A 16,136-nucleotide genomic window follows, 5' to 3' on the forward strand; every position below is an offset into this window, starting at 1 on the left:
TTGACTACTAATACCACCACAAGTTAAATTGGTAAAAAATGTATACTAATACAACCACAAGTTAACCTGCCAATATGAAAATACCATCCAAATTGTCTAGATAAAGGTACTAAATGTCACACAAAAAGAATTAAGAATTTTTAACAAATGTAATACAAGTTTTTCAAAAAGAACCCATCCAAGGCGAAGGAAATTCAAAAAGTACAGCCACGACCCCATCTTCAACTTCAACTTCAACAAGTCTTCTTGCCCATTTGATTTGAATTACCCAATATTTTTTATAAATTCATTAAGCGCACATTATAATAAATGAAAATTTAACATATATATAAGAGAAATTAAAAGTTCATAACCTTAACTGAATTGGCATCACGACTAGAAAATGGATTTGGGGATACTCTAGGAGGAGCATTTAAAGAATCAGAATCCTTCAAAATAACAAAACAAAATACATGAAATCTTGGCATAAGTAAACATATATTTAGTAAAGAGTAAAACTAATAATAAATATACCTGTCCACTACAATTTTGTTGTTGCATCTGCATTAGCATAGCCACCTGTTGTTGTAAATTTTCCAACTTGTCGTCGTAGTTGGCTCGTAAATTTTCCAACTTATTGTCATAGTCGGCTTGCATTTTTTAAATCGTCTCCTGCAACTCTACACATGTAACACGTGCCTCCTCCTAAGATATTTTAGCATTATTAATCAATTCAGCTTTACTAGGAGAGGGCCCCAAACATCGCTTGGTGCAGGCCCGAAGCCAAGCATCCGCACACGACCAGTTCTCTCTTCTCCCCTCACAATGGAGAACAAATCATTGGAGCTGCCAATAGGCGAGTCAGAGTAACTTTGAAGTTATCTTATGTTTTCCTGCCAAAAAAAAAAAAAAAGTTTGAACTACCATGACATCCAGAACTGAAAACCCTAGATTCTAAATAAAGCACAAAAGAACTAAAATCCCATCAAGCTATGAACATGTAATGCTTAAATATACATGTGCATGTATAATATATATATATATATATACACACCTAAGCTTTCATGACAAAAACAAAAGGATTTAAATAAAGTAAATAGAGAAAAAAAAAAATCAAATTTTTATCAAATTAGTAGTTCTTTTACCAATTTATTTATTTATTTATTTTATCAGTAAGAAATTCACACACATATTTATGTTTTTGGGGACGTGAACTCTAGAAAGGTAGAGTGTATGAACTAAATTACCCATTAACTAAATTGCCCATATACAAAAGAAGATTAAGCAACATGTTAATGACCCTATACCAGCATGTTAGTAGACTGATTTAATTGTCAAAAGGGGAAGATTATTGCACATAAGGTGGGATCCACTCTATATGTGAGAGGTGATTTCCACCCTTCATTAGTGCACGGACAGAATCCTCTCTTGGTCTTGGGACCATCATGGAATTTTGGTGCACTGAAGAGCTCGAATCCTTGGCACCATTAACCATCATTGTGGTTGGTGACGTGAGTTTGGTTGTTTGTTTGGTGCTAAGAAAAAGAAAGTGGTTAGTTTGTTGGTTAGTTTGTGATTAAGAATCCGACACGATCAATCTTATCGCTTTAAGGTAGCACCAAAGCTAGATAGCAAACAGTCCATGGTCTCCATGTTTGAATGATTTGAGCTTTTTCTACAACAAGACATCTCACTAACAGTCAAGTTACAGCACTCCTAACAAAACTTACATCTAGTCTTCTATGGCGCAATGTTTTTGACCTCAAATGAATTCACTTGGAACATTCTATTTGTTAACATTTGATTTGCCCTTCAAAGTAACAACTGATCATTATGCTTGCTTCGTCTATAGGGGACCTAGCTTAATTACTAATTAATACCCTCTTTCTTGTGTCTCAGCTAATTAACATTGATCCTAAATAATGTTATCAAGTCAAAAACTCAACAAAAAAAAAAATTTTAAAATCTGAAAAAGAAAATACAGAATTCAATTTCTAAAAATTCCAAAATTGACTGGCTGGAACTGATCAAAGTGGATGGGAAGGCTAGGGATTGAAACAGAATGAAGTTGATGAGATGAGGCCAAATATATATGTTTGATCTTTTTTTCATTATTATTTTTGTTGGGTACCTTAGCAAAACAAGTTGGGGTTTTTGATCATATTCTGGTTTTTATACAGAGCACTGATATGAAATTTATAGCTTAGCATTTATATACACTCTACTCTGTATTTGTTAGGTCCTCTTTGAATTCAACTAGACGTCAATGTAAATGTACCATAATAAGTATGAAATCCACACTAAGGATTATATTAGTTCAATATTTGAACATAATCTTTTTCTGATTCCAGTTCTAATACATGAATTCCATACTATATATCCTTAGTTGTGTATCAGAGTTGATATATATATATATATATATATATATATATATAATAAAATATAAAAATAAAAAAAAGAAAAAAAAAAATGGGGGATGATCCGGCTATAGTGGGTGGGCTCCAAATAATTTCAGAACAGAAGTTTCAAATACAAGGAAGTGGAAAGCCCTTTTCTTTATTTAACCAAGACCACAGGAGAAGAATGAGCCACGTATAATGCTTTATACTCTCTATATGGATCCATAAGCTACTTTTCTATTTGTTGGTGGAATGCATTAGTCAATGTCAAATGTTATATAAGCTACCATATTTATATGTAACCCTGTGAGTTTGTGGCACTTGACATTAATTGATAAAAAGTTGATGTGATTCACACTAGTCTTGCATGTGCTTAAAAGTTCAAAGGCAAAAACCAGTGCAGTCTGGAAGACGACGGGCTTAAATCACTTTATTCCATGGGCAAAACCTCTGTTGGACTGCACATTACGTGACAAAGAAGCATATGATTAAATAAGATTCATTAAACCCCATGAAGTACATGATCCTCCTCATCTATCTGCTCATTAACCAAAACTACAGAATTTCCTATAATACGTTATTATGCTAACCGCCATTCTGATTGCCATCAAAGTGTTTGTGATAAAGACTGAGTTTTCATTGTGTTATGTCAAATTGGAAGCAAACTCAGACCCATCAGGTGACGAGACCCATCAAATTCCTGGATGATGTATAAAATCAGTCTAATATTTTAAGGGAGAAATGAGAATGGAGTACGGTTCCACGATTCTGGATCCCCACCTAAAGGGATCTTTCCTTCGTTTTGTATCCTTCAACAATTTGATGATAAAATGTAACATCATAAAATAATGATTTAATATAATTATTGTATAAACAATATAATATTATTGCATAAAAGAAGTTATATAAAAGTTGTAAATGTTCCTAATTCGGCACAGGAGAGATCCCAAATCATGGACCCATTCTGGTAACTTTACAGGAATGTATAAAAATTAAGTTTAGTCAACAAGTCATCTTTGACCCTTTCATTGTGTTGCATCTGGGTTATCCTAAGTTAATCTTTTCAGAACTGAAAAAAAAAAAAAAAAAAAAAAAAAAGAATCTGAATTGGATTAGAAATCTGCAGAGATTGAATCTGAAACAATTTTTACCAACATGCCAAGCTTTTTGAAGATGGAAATCTTTTCAGAACTGAAAAAAAAAAAAAAAAGAATCTGAATTGGATTAGAAATCTGCAGAGATTGAATCTGAAACAATTTTTACCAACATGCCAAGCTTTTTGAAGATGGAAATCTTTTCAGAACTGAAAAAAAAAAAAAAAAAGAATCTGAATTGGATTAGAAATCTGCAGAGATTGAATCTGAAACAATTTTTACCAACATGCCAAGTTTTTTGAAGATGGAAATCTTTTCAGAACTGAGAAAAAAAAAAAAAAAAAAAAAAAAGAATCTGAATTGGATTAGAAATCTGCAGAGATTGAATCTGAAACAATTTTTATCAACATGCCAAGCTTTTTGAAGATGGAAATATTGTGATAAACTATCAACTCAAATTTCCATCTTCAAAAAACTTGTTTGTTGAGGGATTTACTTAATATCCTTAAAGAGTGGGGCCAAGAGAAGTATTTGGGCAGGGAGGTATTCAGTTTTATTGAAGATAATATTGCAAAGAAAATAAGGGGATGGAAAGGAAATTTTTTTGTCGCCTAGCAGTAGAAAGGTGTTAAAAGCTATGCTTACCCTCTTATGCAATATCTTACTTCAAGCTCCCGAAATTTTTTTATGACAGGTTGAAGAAACAATGGTTTCAATTTTGGTGGGCTGTTTGGGAGGAAAAGTTTAAAACTCGTTAAATAAGTTTCAAGATATAAATTTTTTCTATGACAGTCTAATTTGTCGAGTGGAAGTTGTTTCCAATTAATTTGATTTTCTTCCACGGCCTTGTTATAGGGCAAAGTGGTCAAATTGATATCTAATTACATAGAGTAATATTAAAAAAGAATAAAAAAACTTTGCCTCCCAGAGTATAACTTATATTTCTAAATTTGTGCACCTTTGTTTTTTTCTGTAACTTGATACGAGAAAAATTAGGATGCTCAAGCAAATATTAATGTTTTTACCTTAGAAAAGCTAAATTGAAATGAAATCTATGCAAATCAATAGAGGTATGTTCTTCGAAGAGATAACAATATTACTAAATACCAATTCATCTAGCATGATTACGTTTGAGATTTATAAAGTCCTCAAATGGGTGTAATAGCATCGTTACATTGAATTATTGAAACCTTTTATACACATATTTATCTATATACTCTATAATATAGATATATAGACATAAATTTGTGGTTGAAAACCACTATAAATTGTTGCGTCTCATCAACTGGGAATTGCAAATCAAGAGATCCAAGTGTTGAAAGCTTGTAGAATTGATAGTTTATCACAATAATTACAATGATCATCATGAACAAGTGTTTAGTGGCCTTTTACATAGCTTATATATAATATTTGAAGTTGTCTACATTCAAAAGACTATTGCCACAATATATGAGTAACAAATTAACACAAACAACAAACAACAAACAACAAATAGCAAATACTTCTTCTCCACAACACAAACCAATCAACAAGAAGCCTCCACATACAATGATCCCATACTCCCATGCTTTTCAACAAATACAAGAAAGTAAATTGCCTCCACACGGGCTGATGATTTAAAAATTAGTCACTTCAAGGCACGTGACCCCCTAATACAGTGTAAAGAGTTTAAAAATTGGTCACTTTAAGGCACATGACCCCCTTTTTGCAAAATGGAAGTGTGAAAACTTACAATCATCTCCGAAGCAGCAGCATCAGTAGCTTTGCCATCCTTATTTACATGTGTGTGGATGAATAAATCTGCACGAGAAAGCTGAATACCTTCGTCTTCCTCAATCTATAAAAGAATATATTGTGATATATATTATTTACCACTAACATTTATAATCATTCAACAACATAAGAATTGAAATAATTTATATTTTCCATAAAAACTTCAATTAACCTCGGCAGAAACACGTGCAAAGCTTTTTGTCCCCGTAATATGCATCATTGTCTGCTTCCCACGACGTTCTTTATTTTTTTTGCTGACCTCCTACAAAAAGTGAGAAAAAGTAAAAGTTCTTTGAGTAAAGAACATTCCACCTAAAATAATGACTGAAAGCAGGTAAACTATAAATTTAACTCATTGACTTCAAAAAACATTGTGTTAGATGGAGGATTACCTTCGCCATAGGCGTACCCCAATGCCTAACCAAAAATTCCCAATGCTCCTTTTCAACATTAGGTGGTGGGTTTGCCAATCTTTCTTCATCTGTATCCCTAACTAAGTAGTATTCATTTTTCAACTCACACTTGTACCCCCTCCATTTTTTCCCGATGGAGGATATTGTCCACTGTTTTATCATGATTCCCACATCATATTTCCCTTGAAAATGTGATAATTGTTGTATGTTAGTCCACTTTTTCCATAAAAATTATTTTAATGTTATTGAAGGATTTTACCTTTACAATGTTCCACACATCCTCCTTCAGTCGTTTAGGCATCTCCCACCAAGTTTTGTAGCACAAAGGAGCTAATTCACCCTTCCGGGCAAGTGTTCCCAGATAATTAGTATATGTACCACTCCCAGGACCGATCGGCTGTCCAAACTTATTAACCCTAAACAAAAATTAACAATTGTAGATGTTTAGTACAAAAATAAAGATAGAAATCCTTTTTTCTCCTTCATATTGAATATAGTCTAATTATGTAAACTATATAAGATGATCTATATATATATATATATGTACCTTATTGGTAATAAGGTTTTCGCGTCTATGACATTCTTGCATCGTGTCGGACCCCGTCTCTTCTTCAGCTGTGGTTGGGATGATTTTGAAGTTGAAGCTTCAGTATTTTGTTCACTTACTTTTTCCACTTCACTAACCGTTCGTTTCATTGTCAACTTATTATTTATCCTTCCTAGAAAAGCAAACAAAAAAGTGAGAATTCAGTTAAGAGAATGCAATCAAATTGTTAAAAAAAGACAATAAAATTGTAATTCAACACAACATCTAAACATCAGCACGGGCAATTTAATAACTATGACACAGTGGTAATTATTGACTCTTGTTCCAAGTCAAAGTATTAAGTTGGATCCAATGCAACCGATTACAAGCCAATCTGTAATGCCATCGAGAATCGATGAATAAAATAGCTAATGGACGATAGATATATAGTTGAGCAAGATCAACAAAGTCAGCTTATTATTTATCCTTCTTGGAAAAGCAAACAAAAAAGTGAGAATTTAGTTAAGAGAATGCAATCAAATTGTTAAAAAAAGGCGGTCCAGGAAAAACCAATAAAAAGAAATAACAAATACCTCAAAACTTTAGGGTATTTATGGTTGTCCAATGGAAATTATATAAAACCATTCTAATTAAAATTAGACCGTTCTGTGGTTTTGAATTATTTTTCTAAACCGAATTGTTAAGTCAAACATCAATGCTAATATAAATATGAATATAGATATTAAAACCAATCCTAACCAAAGCAACCAAACATCAAAATAGTCCTGTAGAGAGAAACTAAAACAATCCTAACCAAAGTCTGTATTATAAAAAATTTTATGTACAGTAAAAGATCAACTATATATATATATATATATATACTAAGTACGAAAAATTCGTTTGGAAATAAAAGAAAAAAAAAATTCAAACCAAAAATTCATTTCATAAATGAAAAAAAAAAAAACATTAAAAAAAAAGTAATGCCGAAAGAGAGACAAAGTAAAACAAAGTTGAAGCCTAGGGCTTCAACTTTGTTATCTCAGATGAGATAATGCCGAAAGAGAGACGGGTTAGCAAACATCAATCAAGTAATTCCATCAAGTACAATGGAGGACAAAAATACATTTAAAAAAAAAAAAAAAAAAGTAAACATTTTTGCAAAAAGAAATCAATTTTCTGGACCATTATTCTAGAAATTTCTACTATAGACCTTGATTAATTTGGTATATAGAGGTGGATAATTGCATTACAAGAGTTTGATACACTCAGTCTATTTTAACCCCTAAAAAAGAAAAGGTCTCTGAAGATTATCTTGGAGCTCAAATAGAATTCTATATTAAATAAAGGATACATTTAACATTTGCTAAATTTTGCTTTTGAAGTTATATATTTAGTGAATACAGACAAGACATTTACTCAACTTAACAAACATTTCTCAACTAAGTCAATTAAGTAAATCCTATTTTCCAATCCTGTTTCATACAAGTTTAGAATTCATTTGCATCTTATTAGTTCTCTCGTTAAGTGGAAAAAATCAATATCAACAAGTATCACCATGGTCTAAATTAATACAGGTCTAACACTGATCTAGAGCTTTGATTACCAACTTGGGTTTTCATAAGCATCTCCATTATATCTTTACCGGTAGTAGACCATTTTTATTATTATTATTATTATTTTATTTTTTAATTCTGGCAAGAACATGGACACCAGCAAAAACAGAAACATAAAGCCAAAAAACATGGACACCAGTAACAATGTCCCAACCATCCATCAAACATCTCCAGGAGCTTTATATATCAGTATCGATGCAATTCATAGAGTTGCACGCCCCAATGAAAATTGGATTCACAGATTCACAGCCCCAATGAAAATTGGAAATACAGACCATATATGCATATCAAATACAAGAATCGATAATGAATCGCTTCTATTAGCTTTGCTCGCAGGAAAGAAGCGAAGAAGATTTTTCCTGTCGTTTGTGTGATATTCAACCCATCTAGGTAGAGATATTGAAAGTGTGCCGTGATTTCTTTCATGGTGGAGTAGCAAGAAAGTAATTTCAAAATCTCAACATACAAAACAAACATATATTGGCATTACAGTTATCACAGTCACAGCCCCAAAATAAATTTGAATTCGAAATACATGCAAGCATAGTCACAATTTTTCCAAAAGAATTGAACACAAAGACATATATAGACCTACGTCACAATGAAATCCCAAATTTCCTCATGAAAATCCAAAATCCCCAAATCAACATGTATCAAAACCTCCTTTAATTTTTGATTTTCAAACATGAACTCATATATTTATATATATAGATATATAGGATGAGAAGAGGGAGACGACTTACCCAAGGGAGAACAGAGGAAAAAGAGGAGAATCCGAGAGAGAGACCGAACTTCGGCCAGAGAATTGGCCGAAGAAGAAAACCGGAAGAGGAGAATCGGCGGCGAGACACGGTCTTTCTCCTTGGTCAAGAATCGTCTGATTGTGTGCGCTAGGGTTTATGTTTGATCGTCTGATTGTGTGTGTGAGGGTTTATGCTGAATGGATCGAGAAAGAGCAGTGTCTTGCAGCTGAGAGATCGAGATAGAGATGGAGCAGAGAGGGCAGCGGATGAAGTAGCCAAAATGAAATTGAATGAAAAGGGAAAGTGGAATAATCTGTAATAGTGGACCCAAAAACGACGTAGTTCAGGCACGAAATATATATATAAATAAGGGGAGGGAAAAAGTGGAGGGAAGAGAAAAAATTGGAGGAAAGGGCATTACCAGCTCTTCTCTTCTAAGCGCTGGTACTAGTACTCCAATACCAGCACTTCTATTTTAAGCACTGGTATTATTACTATTACTCTAATACCTTAATACCAGTGCTTTTTAAAAAAGTACTGGTATGTTACCCCAATACCAGCGTTTTTTAGTGAAGTACTCGTAATTAATACTCAACATCAGCACTTTTCTAGAAGCGCTGATAATTAGTACTCAACACCAACGCTTTTTTTAAAAGTGCAGGTGAAACCCTAATATGTTGTAGTGTTGCTTTCAATTACCTCCCTTGCTTAATAGTCTTGAGTTCAATGACTAAGAATCTTAAAAAATATCTCCATTTATATGTACCTCTTCTTTCTGTGGATACATTTTCTGTTTGCTTCATAATTTAATGAACTTGCATTATTTGAAATTTTGGAGATTAAAGGCTTTCATAAAAATATGGAATACTTTCATGAAAATTCTAGTAGAATTGAATTGAGAATGAAATTTTGAAATGATGTTTTTATTTTATACATGTCACATCATGAATTAGTAACTGCATCCAATTTTTTAAAAATAATTCTATTTTGGATTGATTTATTTACAGAGTTTCCATAAATAATTGTTACAGTATTATTTACCTGATGGTCCAATTCTAATGGAGTTGGAATCCAAGCTGGTGATGTTTTGCTACTAGACTCTCACTCAATTTTTTATGCTTTCTAAATAATACCAAGCTAATAATTTTTTGGTTGTGCGGGTACTGTATTCGGCATGATATTGCCCAAAACATATCAACTACATGACTCATAGTTTTATTATTACTAGTAAAAGGCACGTGCGATGTACGTGATGAATATTTTGTAATTTATAGAATTTTTGTTTTCATATATTTTTTTCTAATTGTTGATTTGAAACTTGTAACAATAAACCTTACAAAAAATTGCTCTTTTTATATTAATTAATAAACAATTTTTTTTGTATTAATAAATAAATAAATACAGAAATATTTTGAAATTGGTGGTAGAGTTTCAGTTTTGTAAAATAATAAATTATTGGGTAAAATGCAATAAAACCCCCCTAGACTATTGGGATTTTGCAACTAACCCTCTAGACTACAAAAAACCCCCCCTGGACTTTAATTTTGTTACATATTACCCCATCAGGTCACCGGAAAAGATAAATGACATTTTTGCCCTTATTATGAAACGACATCGTTTGAAGTATTATCATATTAACTTGCTGATGTGGCAACAAAAATCTCAATGGCGAATGGGAGATTGACAGCACACCGAAGAGATAACGTTCTTTCTTTTATGGGAAATCAGTGCCGCGAACGTGGTCTTCTCCTTAGTAATGACGAAAGACCGACGTATCAGAGTAGCGGAGAAGGCAGAGGAAGAAGTGGTAACAGCGGCGATGGCAGCGAGTTTGTGGGGTTCGATTGGGTTTAATGGTGTGCGATTTAGCTTGAATTGTTTGAATTCCCAAATTGATGGAGAGTTGTTTGAATTCCCAAATCGATGGAGAGGCCAGGTAGGTGATGGAAGTAGCGGTGATGGTGGTCGGGGAGTGAGTTTTGTTGTTCAATTGGGTTTTACTCTATGTGGTTTGGTCTTAATTATTTGAGTTTCTATGGGTTTAGGTGTGGTGGTGGGGTGGTGGCAGCAGCAGTGGGTTTGTGGGGTGGTGTCAGTGGAGAGGACAGGTAGGTGATGGAGGTAGCGGTGATGGTGGTTGCGGGAGTGAGTTTTGTTGTTCAATTGGGTTTTACTATATGTGATTTGGTCTTTAATTATTTGAGTTTCTATGGGTTTACGTGTGGTGGTGGGGTGGCAGTGAATCAACTTTAAAATCGGCAACCAGGCAAATCGGTGAGACCACGGCGAATCACAAATCCACATTCTGACAGTCACTATGGGTTTACGTGTGGTGGTGGGGTGTCTGTTTCTAGCTTTTTCGTTCACCGGCCATCGGAACAACAACGGATCTGTTGAAGAAGCCCTAGCAGAACTTCACGGCGGTCTCGAAAGTCTTAGAGCTTCTACATCTCTCAGTCTTTTTCGGCCACCTTCCACGGCGGCAGTTGTGTCATACGGTGGTCGCAGGTGTCACAAAAGGCGGCTTCGTCGACGGAGCAAAAAACAAAGGCTTCATCTCTGTTACACACGTCGCACTGGATCTTCATTTAGCCAGTACGGTTGTTTGATCTAGATTGATTGTATGTTATATAAACAGCAAAATGGGTTTAAGAGGTGAGAGAAAGGGAAGTTAGAGAGAGAGGCTTGTGACGATGTTTGGTGGGATGGAACAGTGGTGCTTACAGCGGTTCCGAAATCAACAGTGAATGTTCTAGCCAACGCCCCTTGCTCCATCAGAGTAATCGTCGACCGGGGACTGGCAGAATCCGGCGACTTCGCACGTCGGAATGTTGAATTATAGCAAAGTCGGGCCTTTAAAAGGGCCTGTTGTGTAAAATTGTAGATAGGAATTTAGTTCACTGTTAGACTGACCAATTGGTTTTGGATTCTACTTATTTGAAGCCTAGTCCAAATCTGTTAGACACACCTTTGGTTCGATGAAGAAGATGAACAGTAATATATATATATATATAGATGTGTCTGTGTATAGATAGAAATGAAGGTTTGTGTGAATAACATGAGCTGTTTGATTTGGGGAAATTTTTGATAAAGGCTTGTTTGGGTCTGTGTTCCATTTTACGGCCTTTAGGTCCACCGGTTGGAAGTTAAGGGCATTATTGTCATTTTATGCCTATATGGGCAATATGGTCATTTAAATTTAAGAAACCAATTTTAACGGTCATGTATCACCGGACATTGGACGGATGGGGTCATCTACAATAATTTTGTATAGTTTAGGGGGTTTCTTGCATTTTTGGAAGTTCAGGAGGTTAGTTGCAGGTTTCTCAAAAGTCCAAGGGGGTTTCTTGCATTTTACCCTAAATTCTTTTAGGTTTTTAAATTAATACTGAAATATTTATACTTTATTTTTTTTATTAATTAATAATTTTTTTTCTTTTAATACTGAAATATTTGAGTTTTACAAAGTAATAAATTCTTTTAGATAATTTGATTTTATTAGGTAATTTGTAATTTGAATTTTATTAGTTAATATTTAAAAAATTATACACACACACACACACACATATATATATATATATATATATAATAGTATAGATTTAAATTTTATTAGGTAATTTGTAATTTGAATTCTATTAGGTAATTTGAAATTTAATATAATTTTAAATTTACTGTAATGACCCGGTTATTTTCCTTCCTTTCTTTTTTCTCAGATTTTCACGGATATTTTTTTTCTGTTGATCTTTCCTTTTCTGAGCTCGGTTTCTCATCACTTAATGTCGTCTCGAGTACTCTGGAATGGTTTCCGAGAATCTTTCTCTTGGATTCATAACTTCCTTTAAGGACCATGTCATTTCCACATTTTCATTTTTTTGACACTATTCACTTTTCGTCCTTTTCCCTATTTTATCTTTTCCCCGTTTGTTACTTTGTTGGCATAACCTCACTTTTTGTGTTCGAAATTAGTTTTTGACTTCACGTATCTTCATTCTAAGTGGTTTTCACGAAATACGTATCTTTACTTTTGCAGAAAAGTATTATTGGTTGCTCCCGGTATCCATAGGGGCGTAAATGCACAATTCTTCAAAAATATTTCATTTTCTTATGGTGTTTTTTGTAAATATCTTTTGAAGATATTTTATTTTGGGGGTTTTTAAGAAAATATTTTTGGAAGATATTTTCATTCTGGGTCATTAGTGCAGTTATCACTTTTTGGAGGGGCCATTGTGCAATTAATGAAAATTATTACTAAATACCTTATTTTGAACCTGGATTCTCGTACGGGATTCATTTTCACTTTTCGTTGAGTCGTGTACTCTTAGAATTCCCTTCTAGTTGTTTTTCTCAAGTTTCAGGGTTTCTAGCCCCGTTTGCCGCCGAACTTGTTTGGGGCATATCTTTCTACTCGGGACTCAGTTTTTTACCCCGTTTCTTCTGTTGTTCATATTTTCTCATTTTGGTTCTTTTTTGTTCACAGATTTTTGCCGTTTGAGCGTGTCTGCTCAAATTTCACTTTTCCTGACCCGGTAGGGCCCGTTCGGGGTTTTTGAGTTTTTCTATAAATAGGGGGTCTTAAATTGAAAAATCAGATTTCTATCTCTCTCTCCCCTCTCTTGGCCGGATTCCATGGCGGCTAAGGGCTGCCACCTTCTCTCTCCTCTTTTGAACTTCTTCTCTTCAGTGAAACACCGTAGTGCCTTAGTATTTTATGTTCGCCTTGGCAAGGCCTTCGATTCCACCGATTGGAATTTCGTTTTGGCCATTTCTTGACTTCGGGTTTGAAGTTAAATTGTGATTTTGATGGGGATTCCTAGGGGTTCTTGTTCACCGTGTTGTTCCTGACGAAACCTCGAAGTATCGTCGAATTCGGAGCGGTTTCATTTTGGTGGCTTTTGAGATTTTCATCTTAAATTGAGGTACGGGGTGTTTTAGGATTATGTATGTGTTGTATTGACTGTTTTTTCATGATTATACAACTTGTTTGCATGCATTTTATTTCTTTGTATAAGATCTAATTTATATTGATGTATATAGCTTATAATTGAATTATGGCATGATGATAAATTATATTTTGATATGTTTGTTAACATATATTAAATTGGAATTATTTGAATAAGAATTGCACTTTTTATTTAATAATTATCTTTTGTGAAAGTTTAATTCTCATGGATGTACCTTGCATGAAATTAACTTGTGACATGCTTTTAAATTAAGTCTTTGCATGTACTTTAACATACTTTAATTTGAGAGCATTTGGATAAGTTTGAAAATTTAGAAATTTTAATTAAAAGGATTAATTAAAATCTATTTAAAGGTTCCATTGGCCTAATTAAGTTTTTAACTTGATATTTGTGATGACTAAGACTTACATACTAGCATATGTTAATTTGGGACCATTTGATGTTGTTTTAGAAATTAGGAATTTAACTATCATGATTTAATTAAATTCCATTTATTGTTTTAATGACCTAATTAAGTCTTTGATTTGGTATATGTAATGACCATGCTATGTTGTATAACATGTGATTAATTAGGAATCATTTGATTGAGATTTGAAACTTAGAGAAATTAATTATTTTACTTAATTAATTTTCGTTTCTATTGCATTACTGATTAAATCATGTGGTTGACATCGGTATTATGTTTGAAGCATGATTTTAGACTTGTAATGGATTTATGAGTTTATGTTTTCAATGTTGGATTATATTGTCATAGCGTGTAACGAATCGCACATTGAAGATTCGACATGTGATGTTGTTATAGCGTGTAACAAATCGCACTATGAAGATTCGACATTGTCATCCTATAGTAGTTGTGGATTTATAGCATGTATTGTGTGGCTACAACCTACTTGTGCATGAGATGTAGTTTCGTGCTTTATATATATTTTGTATATAAGTTGTTAATTTATTTATTTTAGAGTCACTTGGGACATTAGATATGACTAGAGTTTAGCTCTAGTACGGGAGGTATGAGTTCTCCCTATTTTATATAGTGCGCACTAGGGTGGTATTCCTAACGGATTAATGTCCGGAATAACCGTTTAGGTCTTGACTTTATCCAAGATTTGATGTCCAAGTTTCCCATTATTTGATTTCACATTCAATTCCAAGTTAACAACTAATGTTTAATTGTGACTTGTGGTTTTGGTTATTGGCGATTTAATGTTGTTAAGTACATTCATGTATTATGATTTGTAAGGAATTATTGCATGTTTTTAATATTGTTAAGTACATTTATGCATTATGATTTGTAAGGAATCATCACATGTTTTTAATATTTTTAAGTATATTTATGCATTATGATTTGTAAGGAATCATCGCATATATTTAATATTGTTAAGTACATTTATGCTTTATGATTTTAATGAATCATTGTAAATTTTGATGTTGTTAAGTACATCTATGCTATAAATGTTCAAATGTAGCTTATGAATGATCCTATAGATTCATTTGGAATATAGACGTTAGGTGGCATGACCTACTTTATTTGTTTTCGCATTTTAGATTTCGAGTTGATAACTTTGAGAATCTATATCTTTTTGCTTTGTATAGCATACCTTTATATTGTTTGGAATTGCATGAATGATGTAATTATTGTAGAAATGATCTAAGGTAGCTTAGGATGCTCCCTGAGTCTCACCTTTGACATAGACGCTAGGTGGAATGAACCAAAATGATTAAATTATGCAAACTTGTAAAACGTTAGGTCTATGTATGCTCATTTCCTACGAGTAGCTTTATGTTACTCATCCCAAAGTTACCGAAGTTATTTTCAGGTATAACATTCAAGATTTGAGGATTTGCATTTGCCTTGGGTAAATTGTAGATTTGAAGTTCCTTTAATGTATTCTTGTTCATATGCAAGTGTTAGCATGTTTGAGTTTTGCCATTGAAATGTAATTTTCCTAACTTTGGAGGCTTGGCATGTCAAATTCTGTAAATAAATTGTAATAAGGCCATGGGCCATTGTAGCATGTTTGAAATGTCATTTTACACTTGCGTGTATGATCACATCATCACATAGTAGCATATTATTTAAATTGATCATGCTATGGGGGATTCAAATGAGACTTAAAGTTTCTTTTCAGTTTTGGTGCATTGCAGGTTCATTCTTCACATTTTTGACCTATTTCGGTTGACCGATGGCTTGTTTCGGTCGACCGGCACATATTTTTAATTTTAATTGAACAGTAAAATCCAATTCCAGTAGCCATTTTCCATTCTGAGCCACAAACCGGTCGACCGATTTGTCATTTTGGTCGACTGAAATAAAGGCTCATTTGCCTTCTTTTTTAGGCTCACTTCGGTCGATCGAAGCATCATTTCAGACGACCGAAATGATGCTGCCTTGTGCGTTTTGTTTGGTTTATTGCCTAGACAAGTTAACTCCGTTTATTTATTTCCACAGGACCTTGTTTATCTTGTTTAAGCCATTTTATGGCACACATGGTCTAGTTTGAACTAGATCTTGTTCCCTTGGTTGTCATTGGTGTCACAGGGTATAATTCGACCCTTTCATTCTAGCTTTCGCTTCCGGTTGTTCCTTTGAGTTCCGTGACTTCAAGGAAGGTCGCATTCGCGTCTTGGGGATGAT

At 33.6% G+C, this 16,136-nt stretch overlaps 1 protein-coding gene across 2 annotated transcripts; it reads right to left on the reverse strand.

The window, feature by feature from the left end:
- On the reverse strand, positions 1–8,844 carry LOC132267320 (uncharacterized). Of its 2 annotated transcripts, XR_009468977.1 has the most exons (8): positions 8,541–8,844; positions 6,206–6,377; positions 5,918–6,074; positions 5,638–5,840; positions 5,418–5,507; positions 5,205–5,309; positions 514–872; positions 1–428 (listed from the first exon to the last, which is right to left on the reverse strand). XR_009468977.1 is itself a non-coding variant. In XM_059768461.1 (7 exons), exons 4-7 carry the CDS (start codon positions 5,818–5,820, stop codon positions 858–860), a joined length of 393 nt encoding a protein of 130 aa, XP_059624444.1. In that variant the 5' UTR covers positions 5,821–5,840; positions 5,918–6,074; positions 6,206–6,377; positions 8,541–8,844; the 3' UTR covers positions 1–857. The 2 variants fall into 2 exon arrangements, 1 of the variants encoding a protein (XP_059624444.1); XM_059768461.1 differs by having other exon boundaries at positions 1–872.
- Between the last annotated feature and the right edge of the window lie 7,292 nt (positions 8,845–16,136).

Source organism: Cornus florida, unplaced genomic scaffold (genome assembly GCF_030987335.1).
Source record: "Cornus florida cultivar Cherokee Brave unplaced genomic scaffold, ASM3098733v1 CherokeeBrave_3.0.0_Hap2_Chr07, whole genome shotgun sequence".
NCBI classification, from domain to species: domain Eukaryota; kingdom Viridiplantae; phylum Streptophyta; class Magnoliopsida; order Cornales; family Cornaceae; genus Cornus; species Cornus florida.

Coding starts and splice junctions, on each gene's coding strand:
- LOC132267320 (XM_059768461.1), bottom strand. CDS start 5,820: ATGATAAAACAGTGGACAATATCCTCCATCGGGAAAAAATGGAGGGGG. Junction 5,508..5,637: donor GGGGTACGCCTATGGCGAAG/GTAATCCTCCAT, acceptor CACTTTTTGTAG/GAGGTCAGCAAAAAAAATAA. Junction 5,310..5,417: donor TTGCACGTGTTTCTGCCGAG/GTTAATTGAAGT, acceptor ATTCTTTTATAG/ATTGAGGAAGACGAAGGTAT.